The 15672-nt window shown below is 41.4% G+C and overlaps 1 protein-coding gene across 2 annotated transcripts in view; it reads right to left on the reverse strand.

The window, feature by feature from the left end:
* The window catches only part of LIPA (lipase A, lysosomal acid, cholesterol esterase), a 41646-nt gene that overhangs the window by 18730 nt on the left and 7244 nt on the right, over positions 1 to 15672 (reverse strand). The window contains exons 3-5 of one of the 2 annotated variants that reach the window (XM_006831127.1): positions 7387 to 7585; positions 5026 to 5135; positions 3349 to 3485 (exon numbers count right to left, since the gene is read on the reverse strand). In XM_006831127.1, coding sequence (XP_006831190.1) covers positions 3349 to 3485; positions 5026 to 5135; positions 7387 to 7585 — 446 coding nt within the window. The remainder of the gene's footprint in view (positions 1 to 3348; positions 3486 to 5025; positions 5136 to 7386; positions 7586 to 15672) is intronic. The other variant, XM_006831128.1, reaches the window with a different exon arrangement.

Raw genomic sequence — 15672 nt, forward strand, 5'->3', positions numbered from 1 at the left:
AGGATCGGACATTGTTTCATTCTGCTGTGCATGGGGTCGCTATGAGTCGGTTACGACTCGATGGCACCTGACAACAACAACCAATGGATTAAATACACCAGTCAAGAGACAGAGAGTGGCAGAATGGATAAGAAAACAACACTCTTCAATATACTGTCTGCAAAAGACACACCTTACACACAAAGACAAAAACAGATTAAAAGTTAAAGGATAGAAAAAATATATACCAAGCTAATTGCAATAAAAAACGAGCAGGTGTGGACAATACTCATCTCTGATAAAATAAACTTTAAGGCAAAAACCAGCTTAAGAGATAAAGAAGGACATTATCTCACAATTAAAGGGTCAATTGAACAAGAGGACATAACCATAATAAATATCTACATTTCCAATGAGAGCACCAAAATATAGAAAGCACACCCTAATAGAATTGAGGAAAGAAAAGACAAATCTACAATAATAGTGGGAGATTTTAATACACTACTTTTGAAAAATGATAAAACCAGAAAGAAACTTGAAAAAGACACAGAGGAACTAAACAACACAATCAACCAACTTGACCTCATAGATGTGCACAGAGCATTCAACCCAACAAGAACACAACATACATTCTTTTCCAGTGCACATGGAACATTCTCCAGAATAGCTATGTGTTAGGCCACAAAACAAGTATCCATAAGTTTACAAATATCAAAATAATATCAGGAAAAGCATCTTCTCAGATCATAGTGCTATAAAACTAAAAATTGACATAGGAAGACCAAGGAAATAAAGTCAAATACATGGAAACTTAATAACACCCTGCTTAAAAGCTACTGGATAGCAGAATAAATAAAAGTGAATTCACACAGTTCCTAGAGACAAATGAGAATGAAAACACAACATACAAAAATCTTTGGAACATGGCAAAAGTAGTGCTGAGAGGACAACTTATTGCAATAAATGCACACATCCAAAAAGAAGAAAGAATCAAAATCAACACATTAACACAACATCGCCAAGAATTAGAAACAGGCCAGCAAAATAAACCTACAGTCACCAGAAGAAAAGAAGTAATAATGATTAGGACAGAAATAAATGAGATAGAAAACAGGAAGTAAAAAAAAAAAGACAGAGAGAGAGAGACTGGCAGGTGATCTGTGCTGGCATACCAGGTGTGGCGTGGCTCTCCTGAACTTTTGTGGGTGGCTTTGAAGGCAAAAGGCAACTTAGCTGTGCAGAGGCATACTGTTTACTGGCAGAGAAAAAGGTGTAATTTTTTTCTTGTTCCCCACATTCCCCTGGTGATGAGAGGCATAGCCAGCCACCATCCCAGTGAATCTCCTGCTCTCCAAGCAGTCAGCACTGCACAGTGGTGAATGCAGTAAGGAGGGCATCAAAGTGAGCTGGAAGCTATCTGCACCAATCCCAAAGCCTAGATTCAAATGCGGCCTCTTCTAGACCTGCACAGCTGGTTCTGGAAAGCTCTGGACTAGCGGGAACTCTCGTCCCAAGCTGCCTGGATTCAATTAGTACAATAGACTAACGGTCTCAATAATTCACACCAGAAGAGCTAGATGGTGCGAAGTTACCATTACCAACTGCTCCGAAAGGGTTTACATTAGAAGATCCCAGATAGAGTAGGAGAAAATGTGGAACAAAACTCAATATTATCAGAAAGACTGGGCTTACTGGTCACAAAGAGACTGGAGGCACCTTAGACTATGGCCTTCGTTCACCTTTCAGGTCTGGAACAAAACACACCCTCATGGCCAAATTTCCAGTCAAGTGGTAGCTAGTCACAGAGGGAAGACAACAACACTAGTAAGGTATGCTCACCATGAGCATTCAAGGTCAATCATTCAAGATCAAAAGGACAACATTTACCTAAAAGACAAAGTTGAGAAGGGAAGGGGTGGGAAGGAGGGTGGAATAGGAATAAGAAGCACAGGGAGGAAGCAGGAGAACTGTTTATACATGGAGGGAACTGCAATCATTGAGATGAAACAGTGTTGACTATAAAACTGATGATCTATCTGCTCTATAAATTTCACTCAATTCACAAGAAAAAGTTTCAAAAAAAAAAAAAATGTGGTTCAAGTAGTTTCTGAATGATAAATCTCAAGTATCAATTCCACTTTTAATGATGAATTCTCTGAACGTGTGTTTAATTAAAATGATTATTTTAAATGCTTCTATTTAATTTAAACATAGGAATTAGCTAACGTTTAATATTACTGCTTCATCTAATTTGAAACCAATTCATTTATAAAATAGTTCAAAAGTGCTGTAAAATGATAATATTAAGGATATTAGAAAGTTTGCATCTGTTTTGCTGATTTCAGGTGTAGACCAACAGTGAACTGTCTAGGTGGGACTGCTGGGGGTTGGGCCTGGCTAATTTTAGAATCAAATGTTGATATGTCATTGACGTTTCCTTTACATGTATGATATGGACTTTAATTCCCCAGGAAATAGAATCCGTAGCCAAGGATAGGCTTATTTAAGCCTTCAAAAGCTCTGAAACGCCTCTTAGTACATGTAGCAGAAACCATTCTTTAGTAGATGATTTCTCAGTGTGTCTCTCTCAATGTGGTAAAATCTTTCTTGTGGGTCAATTCACCAAATTTAATCAGAATATCAAGCAAAAAAAAACAATGGACTTTTTCCACAAACTTTGGAAGCTCCCTCAGATATGTACATAACTACAAGTATAAAGCACAATACACGTATGAAGAGGTGTCAAAAAATTTGTGGAAAAAGTCCATAAACTTTCCATTCTGTTTGTCCTTGAACCTTTTGTAGCCCCCTTGTATATAATATTCATATACAACTTTTATATATGTAATCTGACATGTTGTTGCTGTTGCTAAGTGCCGTTGAGTCTGTTCCAACTCACAGCAACCCTGTACAGAGTTTCCAAGGAGATAGTTTGGACCTCCAGCCTTGCAGTTCAAAACAACCTTGCAGTAAAATGGTTATCCTACAGCGCCACACCAGGTAATCTTATATAAGAATATACATACTAAAGGACTTCAAAAGGTTCGTGGACAATTTCCATAAAATATTTGAAGCACCCTCATCTATACACAATTTCACCATATCTCATGATCATTTAAGGAGGACTATGGACTGTATTCTGACCTTAAAGCCTGACTCTCACATAAGGTGGATGCTCTGTATACCATTCTGACTCCCGGGATCTAAAAGTTGGCATGAAAGAGGACACGAAAATCTATGGAGAGAAGAAAGCTCATCGTTCCGTTGACAGTAACACAGGGGAAAGCACAGGTTCTCCTGCCACTGACCAATGTTTCAGATGTGTAAAGGAAAAGATGCAGGAGAGAGGGGTAAGGGGACTCTAAATACCTGAAAGATCTGTCTTGGAATGGCTGCTAACTTGACTACAGGGCTAGTAGCAAACTTGATTGACATCACAGGAGCCAAGGCAAAGAACATTTTAATCTTTTTGGCCAGCTCAGGCATCTGTGAAAATGCTATAAAGCCTGTGGAAACAAAAGGAAAGTAATAAGAATTTCATCTTCTGGCACTTCTTTCTTAGAAAAACCAAGTGCAGTTACTCATTCAAACCAAGGGCATAACTCATAGTTATGAAAACTATGCTGAAGTTAGGAGACAAAACACTAAAAATGTGGCCCTTTGAAAGCCTATGTTCGCAAACACTGAATTTGCTTAAACTAGCTAATCAAGAATTTGTCAAGTGCTTGTTCTAAATCTCAATCTAGATGTTCACTGGGAAAAAGCCAGGCTTTCAAAACTAGTTCTCCCCTGTTCCTTTAAAGTTTGAATCGTACAATGGTAAAACCACATTCCCAACAGCTCCACACAGCACCCCTATTCCCCACAGCCCTCTCTACTCCCTAAGACCCACTTGTACAGGCATTCAATTAAATCATCAGTGGCTCAAAGGACTGTGTAGGAGCGCCTAGCTTTAAAATATATCTTAGCTTCCTTTCAGATCACTTCCTGCCTTAAACATGACCCCACACAAATAGACAAGTCATAGAAGAAGGAACCTAAATGCAGAAGAATGCTTAACTTCATTCATGAGAAATTGAAATGTACCTAAGTTGTTTTTCATTTTCAGTCTTTCAAATTAGCAAAGAGTGTTTGGTGGTAGTAAATGTGAGGCAATTTAGCTATACACACACACACACCATATATATCTTGTTGTTGTTAAGTACCATCAAGTTGGTTCTGACTCAAAGCTACTCTGTATAGGGTTTCCAAGGAGTGGCTGGTGAGTTTGAACTACTGACCTTGTGGTTAGCAGTCCAGTACCCATCCTACAGCACCACACTAGTACTCCCCATATGTATCTAGATACTTAAAAAACACAGACATTCACATATTTAATATAGCAACTTCCCTTCTAGTGATTCATTCTATGGCAATCATATAACATTGACATAAAGATATTAATTAATTATAGTAAACACTAAAAGAGAGAATTACATAAACTATGAGACAGGTCCCTAAACCCTTTATTAGAAATTCTTATTTGGCAAAACTATGAACAATTTTTATTTTATTTAGACTTTGTCCAATTTTCTAGATTTCTTTATAATGAACAGATATTAATTTTCTAATCAGCATGAGTAAAAATGGATATATTTTTTAGAAACTTCTAAGTAAAATATACCCTGGAATTCTTGTATCTAATTTTGTTCCACTTAATTTAAAAGTCCATGTGTTTTCTTTTATAAAGACTCTGAAGCTAAAACAATCTGGTTCTACCCTTTCTCATACCCATAATGCTTAACTAGTAAAAAATTTTATAGGGTATGGTCTACATTAATTTCTTCAGTTTCAAAGAGAACCATGCACTACATTTCTCTGTTAATGTTGAAGTCTGAATTTCCAAAGAAAAACAACTAATAACTGAAGTCATTATCATATTCTTTACTTGCTATTGACATTAAAACAAAACAAAACAAAAACCCTTATTTGAATGGACTTTAAAAAAATTGCACTTGTTTAGAGTAAATAAAGATATTATATCAACTTCCAATCATTACTACATACCTATGGTGGTACCTTGAGAATGACCCACATAATACAACTGCTCTTGGCCTGTTTTTTTCAGAACAAAGTTAACTGAAGCTGGCAGGTCATACTTTGCCATCTCATCAAAACTGTAATGAAAACAAGGAATCCTTCATTGGAACATTGCATATATACAGAGCAGTACACAAGAGACACGTTTGCAGCCTAATGGGTATCACACATGGGATCCAAGGGAGTGATGCAGCACTGAGCTCAGGAAAAAGAACAGCCCCCGAATCTGAGAAGCCCCTTTGAGCTTCCTTCCTGTCATACTCCCAAAGAGAACTATTACCCTTTGGTTTTTCACACTAGAAATTAGATAGTTAGATTGATCAGTTTTTGAATTTTTCTATTACTAGGACTGCACAGTGTGTGTGTATATATATATATATGTTGTTGTTGTTGTTATGTGCCGTGGAGTCAGAACCGACCCATAGCGACCCTGTACAGGGTTTCAGAGGGTGTAAATCTTTACGGGAGTAGAAAGCCTCATCTTTCTCCCTACTCTTTCATCACTACTCTACCAGAGCTCCTTTTATATATATATATAAAGCTCCTTTTATATAGATATATAGATATACAGATAGGAGCTCTGGTAGCGTAGTGGTTACGACTCGGGCTGCGAACCGCAAGGTCAGCGGTTCGAAACTACCAGCTGCTCCGGGGGAGAAAGATGAGGCTTTCTACTCCCGTAAAGATTTACACCCTCGGAAACCCTGTACAGGGTCGCTATGGGTCGGTTCCGACTCCACGGCACATAACAACAACAACAACATATATATATATGGTGTGTTGTTGTTGTTGTTGTTAAGTGCCGTTGAGTCGGGTCCGACCCATAGCGACCCTGTACAGGGTTTCCGAGGGTGTAAATCTTTACGGGAGTAGAAAGCCTCATCTTTCTCCCGCGGAGCGGCTGGTAGTTTCGAACCACTGACCTTAAGGTTCGCAGCCCGATTCGTAACCACTACGCTACCAGAGCTCCTTATATATGGTGTGTATCTATCTATATATATATATATTTTGCTGTGGTTAAGTGCTGTCAAGTTGGTTCTGACTCAGAGCGACCCTGTACAGAGTTTCAGAGAAGCAGCTAGATTTGAACTGTTCATCTTGTGGTTAGCAGCCCACTATCTGATAGTGCCATACCAGGATTCTATAATATCATACACACAGTATATATTCTTCTTTGTCTGGTTCCATCCATGTTGGATAAATTACATACATATATATATATATGTATGTAAGGAGCTCTAGTAGCATAGTGGTTTTGAGTCGGGCTGCTTAACCTCAAGATCAGCAGTTCTAAACTACCCCTACCACCACATGTGTGTGAATAAACACACATACACAGCATTTATTCTTCCTTATCTGACTCCATCCATATAGGATAACTCATACTTAATCCATTTTACTATTGAACTTTTGAGTAATTTCCAGTTTTCTGTTATTATGAACAGTGCTACATAAACATTTGTTAACAAAGCAAAAGATGCTTATTGAGGGGAAAAGTGCTTCACACATCAGGGTAGCACAGAGCAACCAGGAAGCTACAAAATGCTTCCAATAAACATATTCTTGTATGTGGCTTTTGACCAAACCTTTCATCCTGGTGTTTCAAGTCTTTATTCAGGCACAGCCTTGATGAGTGGGAAGTGTGTCTGGAAGAGGTCATAGGGCTCATCTACACTAATTCTTGTACAGGACACAGAGCTTAGAAACTCTGGGGATGGAAAGTGGGGGGGAAAGTTTTCATCAGCATTCACCACGTTTCCTTGGATTCTCCCTTTTAATTCCCCCAATAACCTCATGAAGTAGGTGTTTATCATCTCCATTTTATAAACAAGGAGACTAAAGCACAAAGGGCTTATATAACATGCTTTACCTGATAGGGCCAGAAATAAGAGAGAGGAGAAGACAATTTCAGAGATGAGAAATTCTAGTAAGAAGTGAAAATTTGGAATACATGTATAAGGGAGCTTCAGAAAACTTCCATTACCTTTGAGTTCCAATTTTTTGGAACCCCCTTGGATATGGGAGGAAGACTGTGGGACAAACCTTAACCATCAACTCCCAAACCTCCACAAATGACAAAATAACTGAAAAACTTATTCAATTCCCAACAGAATCTAAGTCTTCTTATCATGTAATCCACATATAGTTTCCCCAGCTAATTACTCAATTCAATTCCTAGTGGGGTTTTAAACCATTCAAGAGACATCAGTTTCTCCTCTCGAATGATCTTGAGTTACTTATCTAGTTCCCTCTACTGCTGGAATCCCATGTGTCTTTATTAAAGGCATTCAGGAAATCAAACCATGCCATTTATCAATTCAAATATACCTAAAGGCCCAGAATTCATCCTGAGAAACTGAGAGAGTCTTGTGTTTCCGAGACCAGGTGTTGCCCCTGCTGTTCCCCATCCAGACATCAAAACCAGCGTCAGCAAGGATGAATCCCAGGCTGTTGTTGACAGTATTGGTGACCCAGTTGCTGGAATCTGCAATCAAACCATGCTGCAGAAACACCACTGGTCTGGGGCCTATAAAACAGACATGTTTAAGAGTGAGCAGCACCAGGCTTCAAAAAACATGTTACTAAACTGATCATTCATAGAAGAGCCCACCAAAAATAATGAAACAAATAAATTAAAATACTGGCCAATGTACTCCTATATAAAATTAGTAAAGAATTTCTTTCAACACTGCTGGCAGTGTGGCAAATACGCTGGGCTGTTTTCCCATGTCTAGTAACAAGACATTGGTTTAAGTATCAAAAAAAAAAAAAAAAAAAACCCTTAATGTATCTTTTATAATTTTCAAAATATTCCTGCAATTTGCTCCAGTAATTGCATTTTTCACAAAGCACCGAAAGAAAAGGTCACACATGCAAAGACGTGCATTTGGTTTCTCGTCACCTGCACCTGGGATACTACAATGTACTGAACGTCATATATAATTACAAACCAAAGAAACCTGATCTCAGGCTATTTACATAAAATGTCAGGTTACTCAATAAACAAGGTAAATGTGGGCTTTATTGTGTTTCCTTACTAATATATAGTGAACAATTTCACATTTTTTTCACCACAGCAAAGATTCTGGCATCTGTCTCTCTCCCAACCATGCAGCACCTTCTTACAGATTCAAAGTCTCTTCAAATTTATGATCACTGAGCGGGATGGAAGAACCCAATAAATAAGCACAAGTAAAGCCGTGCTTACTTTGCTTACTGGGTAAATGTCCCTGCTTACATACTGTTGAGACCATAGGTCTCATTCTTCTCAGCAATGGGGACACAGCAGAGAATAAGACAGAAAAAAACCCACCCTCAAGGTGTTGGTTGATACTATACAATCATGAGTTTTAGAGTCAGACAAAGCTGGGTGTGTAAATCAGAGTGAGAGCCAAGCAGTCCAGTGTGTGTGCAAGGGGGGCAAGAAAGGGGGGGCCAGAGGTGAACAAAACTCAACCATTGGGGAGGGGAAACCAAAGCTACTTTTCCTTTCATTTTCCTTCTTGTTTGTTTGGGATTCTCCCAGTCCTCACTTCAAACTAGACATAAAAGCTCAGTGGATAACAGATGTAAAGGATAGAACCATCTGGGAAGAGCAGATGAGAAGGACAAAGTGATTCCATTCTTAAAAAGCAAAGACTGTTGTACAGACAACACTGTTTTCTCATGGGCAATGCCAGCAGGTGAGGAAAGAGGTTGACCGAAAAAGGTCCATGCAGTGGCCTGTCACTGGCATGCACTTAATCATCCTGAAGCCAGTCAGCTGTGCCCTTTACCATGTCCACTCATTTTACGATTTTTAACGGGAAAACTGCTGCATTTTAAGCAGTGGTAGAGGTGTAAGCTATTGAATCGATTTCAATTCAGAAAAACTACGTGATAGAGCAGAATTCCCACACCATTTCCAAGGAGTTCTGGTGTGGCGCTGTAGGATAAGCACTGGACCATGAGGTCAGTTTGAATCCCAAGGTCGGTGGTTCAAGCCCACTAGCTACTCCTTGGAAACCCTATACAGAGCTGCTATGAGTTGGAACCGACTTGATGACAGTTACCAACAACAACAACAAATCTCTAAGGAAGCAGAATGCCAGCACGACAGTCTTTGGGTTCTAACTGCCAACCTTGAGGTTAGCAGCTAAGCACTTAATCATTGCATCACCAGAGTTTCTTCTAAGCAGTTGTACTAGGAAAACAAATCAATCATGTGATTCAAATCACATGTTACATTTAATGTTAGCTCTTCGTTGTATTAGCCACTCTGCTAGATGCTAGAGACAGAAAGAGAAGCAGCCCACACTCCTTGCCCCTATACTAGGGGAAATGATGGACATGTCTCCTACTAGGCCAGCATGATGAATGCCCACACACTACCTAGCAAAGCCTAGAGGAAAGAGAATGTCATTCAGTCAAAGAGATAAACATTGGAACTGGATATTTATTGGAGTCCTGATGTGGCACTGTGGAATCATGCACTGGATTGCAAGGTCAGTTTGAACTGAGAGGTTGGCAGTTCAAACCCACCAGCTGCTCCTTGGAAACCCTATACAGGGTCGCTATGAGTCAGAACCAAGTCAACGGCACTCAACAACACCAACAAGGTTGGCAGTTCAAATTCACCAGCTGCTCCTTGAAAGCCCTACACAGGGTTGTTATGAGTCAGAACTGGCTTCATGATACTTTACAACAACAAAGGCCAGAGAGTATGCCCCAGGCCTCCACTAGGGGTGCCCAGATCACAGATTATAAAGCTCCCTGAGTGAATCTTGAGGTTCAGTCAGGTTGGTGAACGGCTAGAAAAGGTCAGTACCTGATCTGACCTGGTGTGAATGGGAAATGAAAGATATGTTGTTAGGTGTCGAGTCAGTTCCAACTCATAGCAACCCTGTGGACAGCACAACGAAGCCCTGCCCAGACCTGTGCCCTCCTCATAATGTTCCCCTTGAGAACATGGCTGCTGCCACTCTTTCCAGACTGGGCTAATTTTGAGAATGAATGGGCCCCTCCGATGAAACAGATGAAGAAGATATCACTCACTGGGTGCCTAAGACCAGTGATTCCATTAACTATGGTGAGGCACCAATAGCCAGAAAATACTAACAAATCTTGGGGTGGAACCTTTGAAAAATGCATGCTAAGGTGCTTGCCCCTTTCTCTACATAAAGCGCTCAGGAGAGTATGCCAGAGGATTGGAAAGTTTGAAATCTCATCTGGGTGTGGCTTCTCTTACCTGCTCCCACCAAGGAAAAGAGAAAGGTGTAATGCAGTTCTTTCACATCCCACCACCAGTCAATTTAAGAACTTGTTGGAAAAACAAATTGCTCTCTGGGAGAGTTAAACTGACAGCGACTCATCCCTTCCAGAGAATTCTTCTCGTCAGATTTCTTTTCACCTTTCTACTGAGAGAAGCTGATGGCAATGAAAGCTATTCCTGAGCATTTACAAGCTCTGGGTGCTGAAAGCACTCTATTGTGCTGGAAAGCCTACCAAGCTGGCCCTAAACCCATTTTACAGAATGCAGAATTATGACTAAGTCAAGCACTTTGCCCAAGGTTGGACTACAACTAGTAAGTGGGAGAATTGAAGTTTGAATCCAGGCATGTCTGATGCCAAGATCTATGCTTTTAATCAATTTGCTATAGGGAAAGGTGAGTAAGAGAGGAATCATTCTGGAAGATTCACAAGTCCCTCAGATAATGATAAGCCAAAGGGATAAGCTATTTTGGAGAATCTAGACCAGACACTTGGAAGACTATAATCTCTAGCAGATAAAGGATGGGCAGAAGGGACACAAAACTCAACCTTGCCCAGTGGGGCAGTTTTCAGGACTAACCTATTCAGTGGCTCTAGCACTTTGAGGCCTGATTTGTGAAAGCAACAAGCCAACAGGACAGACAACTGTTGTCCTCCCAGTCCATAACCTAGAGCTAGCTTGTCTATCCTAAACTGCCTCTAGGAGGTAAAAGAACCATTTCTTGGTCTAGAATGGGGCACTGGCCTCATCAAGGTCATCTAGTAGTTAGCACCAAGCTAGTAAAGGGCTCAGTGACCACAGTCACAATGCCACCCCACTTGATGAGGTCCAAAGGTGAGTGAAAGCAGGATTAGCATTACTCAGGCTCTGAAACAAAGTCTGCTGATCTCACAGTCCCAAAGAAGGAAGATGACTGGGCGGGAGGGGAAGATCCTACTGCCTCCCAGGATCCTGGCCCTCAGACAGCCTCCACCATGCTCCAAAAGGGAAGCCAGCTGAGGTCCAGGGGAAAACCATAAAAAAGAGCCAACTCACAGTGAGTCAAGGGCCAAGACAAAAAGTATGGGCATTAGCTTCACACAGACCTTGGCTCTTACCAGAGCACTACCTGTAAAACCTTACAGAATTCATTCAACCCCTCTAAAGTATATTGTTGTTGTCATTGTTAAGCGCCACTGAGTCTGTTCTGACCCACAGCGACCCTGTACAGGGTTTCTGAGGAGCAGCTGGTGAGTTGGAACTGCTGACCTTGCAGTCGAGTGCTTACCCTACAGCACCACCCAGGACTCCCTCTAAAGTCCAGGCGCCTTTTCTAAAGTGGAGATGATAACAGTACAGTGCCTGGGACACAGTAAGTGCTCAAGAAAGAACTCTGTTGTTGGCTGCCATTGGATTGATTCATGGCAACCCCATTCACAAGGAATAAACATACGCAGTCCCACACCATCCTCAGGATTGCTTATGGGTCACGCCACTGGGATCCACAGGGTTTTCATTGGCTGTGTTTTGGCACTAGATCACCACACCTTTCTTTCAAGTCAGCCTTAGTTTAGAAGTTTTGCTGACAGCTGTTCAGTATCATAGCAACACCCAACCCTCCACTGACAGACACAGGTGGCTGTGTATAAGGTGCAATGGCTGAGAATTGAACCCAGGTCTCCCAGGTGGAAGGTGACAACTCTACCATTGAGCCACCACTGCCCTCCACTGAATAACAGTCACTGGTCTCCTGCTCTCCCTCCCCTTGTCAGCCAACACAGCATCTCCTTAGCTTGCATTATGGCATCTTGACTTCATAGAACTATGCAGGTGGCAGAATATTGGGAATTAGCTCACTCTGGTCCAAACCACTCACTTACTGTTAAGTGCCATTGAGTAGGTTCCAACTCATAGCAAGCCTGTATAGGTTTCCAAGGAGCGGCTGGTGAGTTTGAACCGCCGACCTTGTGGTTCAAACCAACCTTGTGGTCCAATGTGAATCACAGCAGGACACCAAGACTCCACTCACTTAATAGGGGAGAAGAAAGTGGTCCAGAGAAAAGAGGCCTGCAAGTGAGCAGCCAGCCACAGAGGACAGTTTCATAAGCTGTCCCCTGCCTCCACATCAAGATATAGCTCTTCCCATTACTTCTGACATCAGCACTCTGCTCTCAGTAAGCAAACCCTAACTCAGGCACCTTCTTCCTTTCCTTTAGAATACTTTCCCATGATGAGGACTGGATTCTGAGAAGGCAAATCCATCCTGATATTTAAGAAATAAGAATAGTAATAATAGCTTCCCACTTATACTGTGCTTCATAGGGCTCATTTCATCTCTTTTCACAACAACCTATAAAATAGAAAGTTTGAGTCCCCTGCTGTAACAGATTTAAAAAAATAATAAAACTTCAAGAGATCAAGTAAATTTGCAAGGTCACACAGCTGGTTAAAGCCGTAGTGCTAGAACTTACACCCAAGGCTGGTACTGTGAGCACACTCACATTAACCACTAGGTGGAACCACCTCAAATTCTACCCACCACTGAAAAGTCTTCAAGTTGGATTTGCAGGTGCCACTTAGCCCAGAAGTAGGGAATCCTTAGCCCAAGGAGGACTTGAGTAAGGAACATGAGGAAGTGCCAATGCTTTGCTCAGCCCAATCAGAGAAGAGCTGCAGGGCTGTAGTGCATTCTGGGATAACTTGAAACATGGCTGGACCTTGAGGGACTATCACACGAATGAGTCGGAAAAGGCTTCAACCTCACAGAGGTCATGGTCTAGTGGTTCCACACTTCATCAATTACATAGTAAGTTACCACTTACTTTCTTAAATGCTATGAAGGAAACTCACTTAGCCCTAGGAGGATGGGGAGCCAGGGCCTTGACCTAGTGTGGGTGGCCAGGGAAATGCTCGTTGAAGAAGTGGCATTTACGCTGAGGACAGAGGCGGAGTCAGAGTGGTTTAGTGGGAGCAGAAAAGCAGAACCGGAAGAGGGGTGAGTGCAGGGCAAGTGGTTCCTTCATCCCACCTGGCTCTGCTCCAGCCCAACCTAGGAAGAAGATAAACTGAGCAGCTGACACCGACTTACGCTGCCTGGTTAGGCAACGCATTCCACTGCCAAGCCCACCATCAGAGACTCAAGCGAGCCTGGGGTGAAGCTCAGTTATCCAAGTCATTAAACTCTGACGCTGATTAATGAACCTACATCTGCCCAGTGCCACCTGGTAGGCAAGAGGTGGCAGCCCAGCTTACTAACAACAACATGTGCCTTGTTAGCTGGCTGGCTGTGTGCTGTCGAGTCAGTCCCAACTCACAGTGACCCTATACAAGGTTTCCAAGGCTGTATGTAAATCTTTACAGGAGCAGAAAGCCTCACCTTGCTCCTGGGAAGTACCTGATGGACTCAAAACGCTTCTCTGTAGTTAGTAGCGCAACACACAACCCACTATGTCAACTGGACTCATTGTTGGAGTGCTGCATTGATTCAAAGACTGATTTCTTCAGGGGAAAAAAATGGCAAGAAAAGAAGAACAGAAAACCCGGAAATCAGTCAGAATCCTAAGACAAACAACCGGAGTTAAAACAAGAGACCAATGACATTTCCTTCCAAAGACCAAAGCCATCTTCTGAATTTTCAATGGTCAGCCCCTGTGGAATCTTTGTTAAGCGATAGCCTTATAAATAAAACCAAACACTGTTTCTGCATGTTGAAGGCAGTTATTCTAGGCCTTCATGCCCTAGAATACCCTTTCATTGCTAAGACTATCAGATTGTCCTTCACATAATTTCTCAAATATAAATGTGTCACTCACAGTGCTTAAAGATTGACCATTTTCTAATTGGGGAAGGCATAAGTCTATGTAGTTGTTGCTACTGTTTTATATATTTTAGTCAAGTAAACCAAAGCTGATGATAAAACATATCCTGACTATCATCAACTTATTCAAAAGTTATTATATAAGGCTGCAGCTCCAAAAGATCTGAAGTTAAACTGGTCTGTCCACTACTTTTGACCTGAATCAAATATCTTTGCCTCGTTGAACCTAGTTGCCTCACTCAGTAAAATGAAGGTGCTGGTGTAGAATACAGGTTCCTAAGCCCTAGAATTTGACCTTGGAATCCCCCAGGACATGTATTAAAAATACAAGCTCTCCAAATGGCTAGCGCTAACATCCCATGACTGAAATTAGGCTGAGCAGATGAAAACAAAACCACTTCCCTTTAAATGATAGTTTCGGTGTTTGGGGTTTTTTGGGGTTGTTTTGTTTTTGTGGGTTTTTTTTTTTTTTTTTTCAAATTTCAATGCCCTTAATGCACTTGGGCAAGGAGCTCTGGTAGTGTAGTGGTTACAAATTGGGCTGCGAGCCTTAAGATCAGCAGTTCAAAACTACCAGCTGTTCCACAGGAGAAAGATGAGGCTTTCTGCTCCCATAAAGATTTACAGCCTCAGAACCCCTGTACAGGGTTGCTATGAGTCAGAATCAACTTGACAGCACTTAATAACAACAACAATGCACTTGGGCAAGGCACAGGTAACTCATGAGCTGTTAGTGAAACCACACACATGGAATCCATAGGTTGCCAAGTGCTTCTTGAAAATGCCTTCCAAGCTGTCTAGTTAGCAGAGGTTTCAGCATAAACAGGCAATTCATTGTCTAAATCACGGGGCTTGTTTCTGAGTCCATAAACTCTCTAAAAGTATAAAATTTGTGTATGTGTCTATTTTATCTTGTTAGGGAGAAGGTCCACTGTCTTATTTACCAACCCCAATTCTGAAAAGTGCCCTGATAAAACCAAACACAGGGCATATGTTTTGCTATGAGGATTACAAAAGTGACAAGACCTAGTTAATCTCATCCTTCAAAGAGTTGGCTGCAGAGAGAGGTTGGAGGAGGGAGCAGTATACAAATAAGTCAGCCTCAAAGCAGAATAAGAGAAACATCTCAAGAAGGCATTGGCAAGGCATTGGGGAGTTCAGCAGAAAGGTGTGGTTCCTTCTCACTCAAGTAGTCAGGGAGAGATGGCCTGATGCAAGCTGGGCCAAGAAGGATAGAAAGAATTATGCTTCAAAAAGAAGTAGAGGAATGAGGATGTTGAGCATGCTGACCATCATTCCAGAGGTGAATCCCTCCCTTAGGTCCCAGGGGAGTTTAGCAAAGAAGAAAGGATTTGCCTAGATTCAGGAATTTACTGACCCAACTTCAACTATACCATTTGTACTTTGACTGTGGCACCAACTGAAACCTATACAGTTGATAAATGATCAATGTTTCTTACATAATGGGAAGGAGCTCTGGTAGCGTAGTGGTTACGAATCGGGCTGCGAACAGCAAGGTCAGCATTTCAAAACTACCAGCTGCTCTGCAGGGGAAAGAGGAGGCTTT

The sequence above is a fragment of the Chrysochloris asiatica genome, unplaced genomic scaffold (assembly GCF_000296735.1).
Source record: "Chrysochloris asiatica unplaced genomic scaffold, ChrAsi1.0 scaffold00003, whole genome shotgun sequence".
In the NCBI taxonomy this organism is placed as follows: domain Eukaryota; kingdom Metazoa; phylum Chordata; class Mammalia; order Afrosoricida; family Chrysochloridae; genus Chrysochloris; species Chrysochloris asiatica.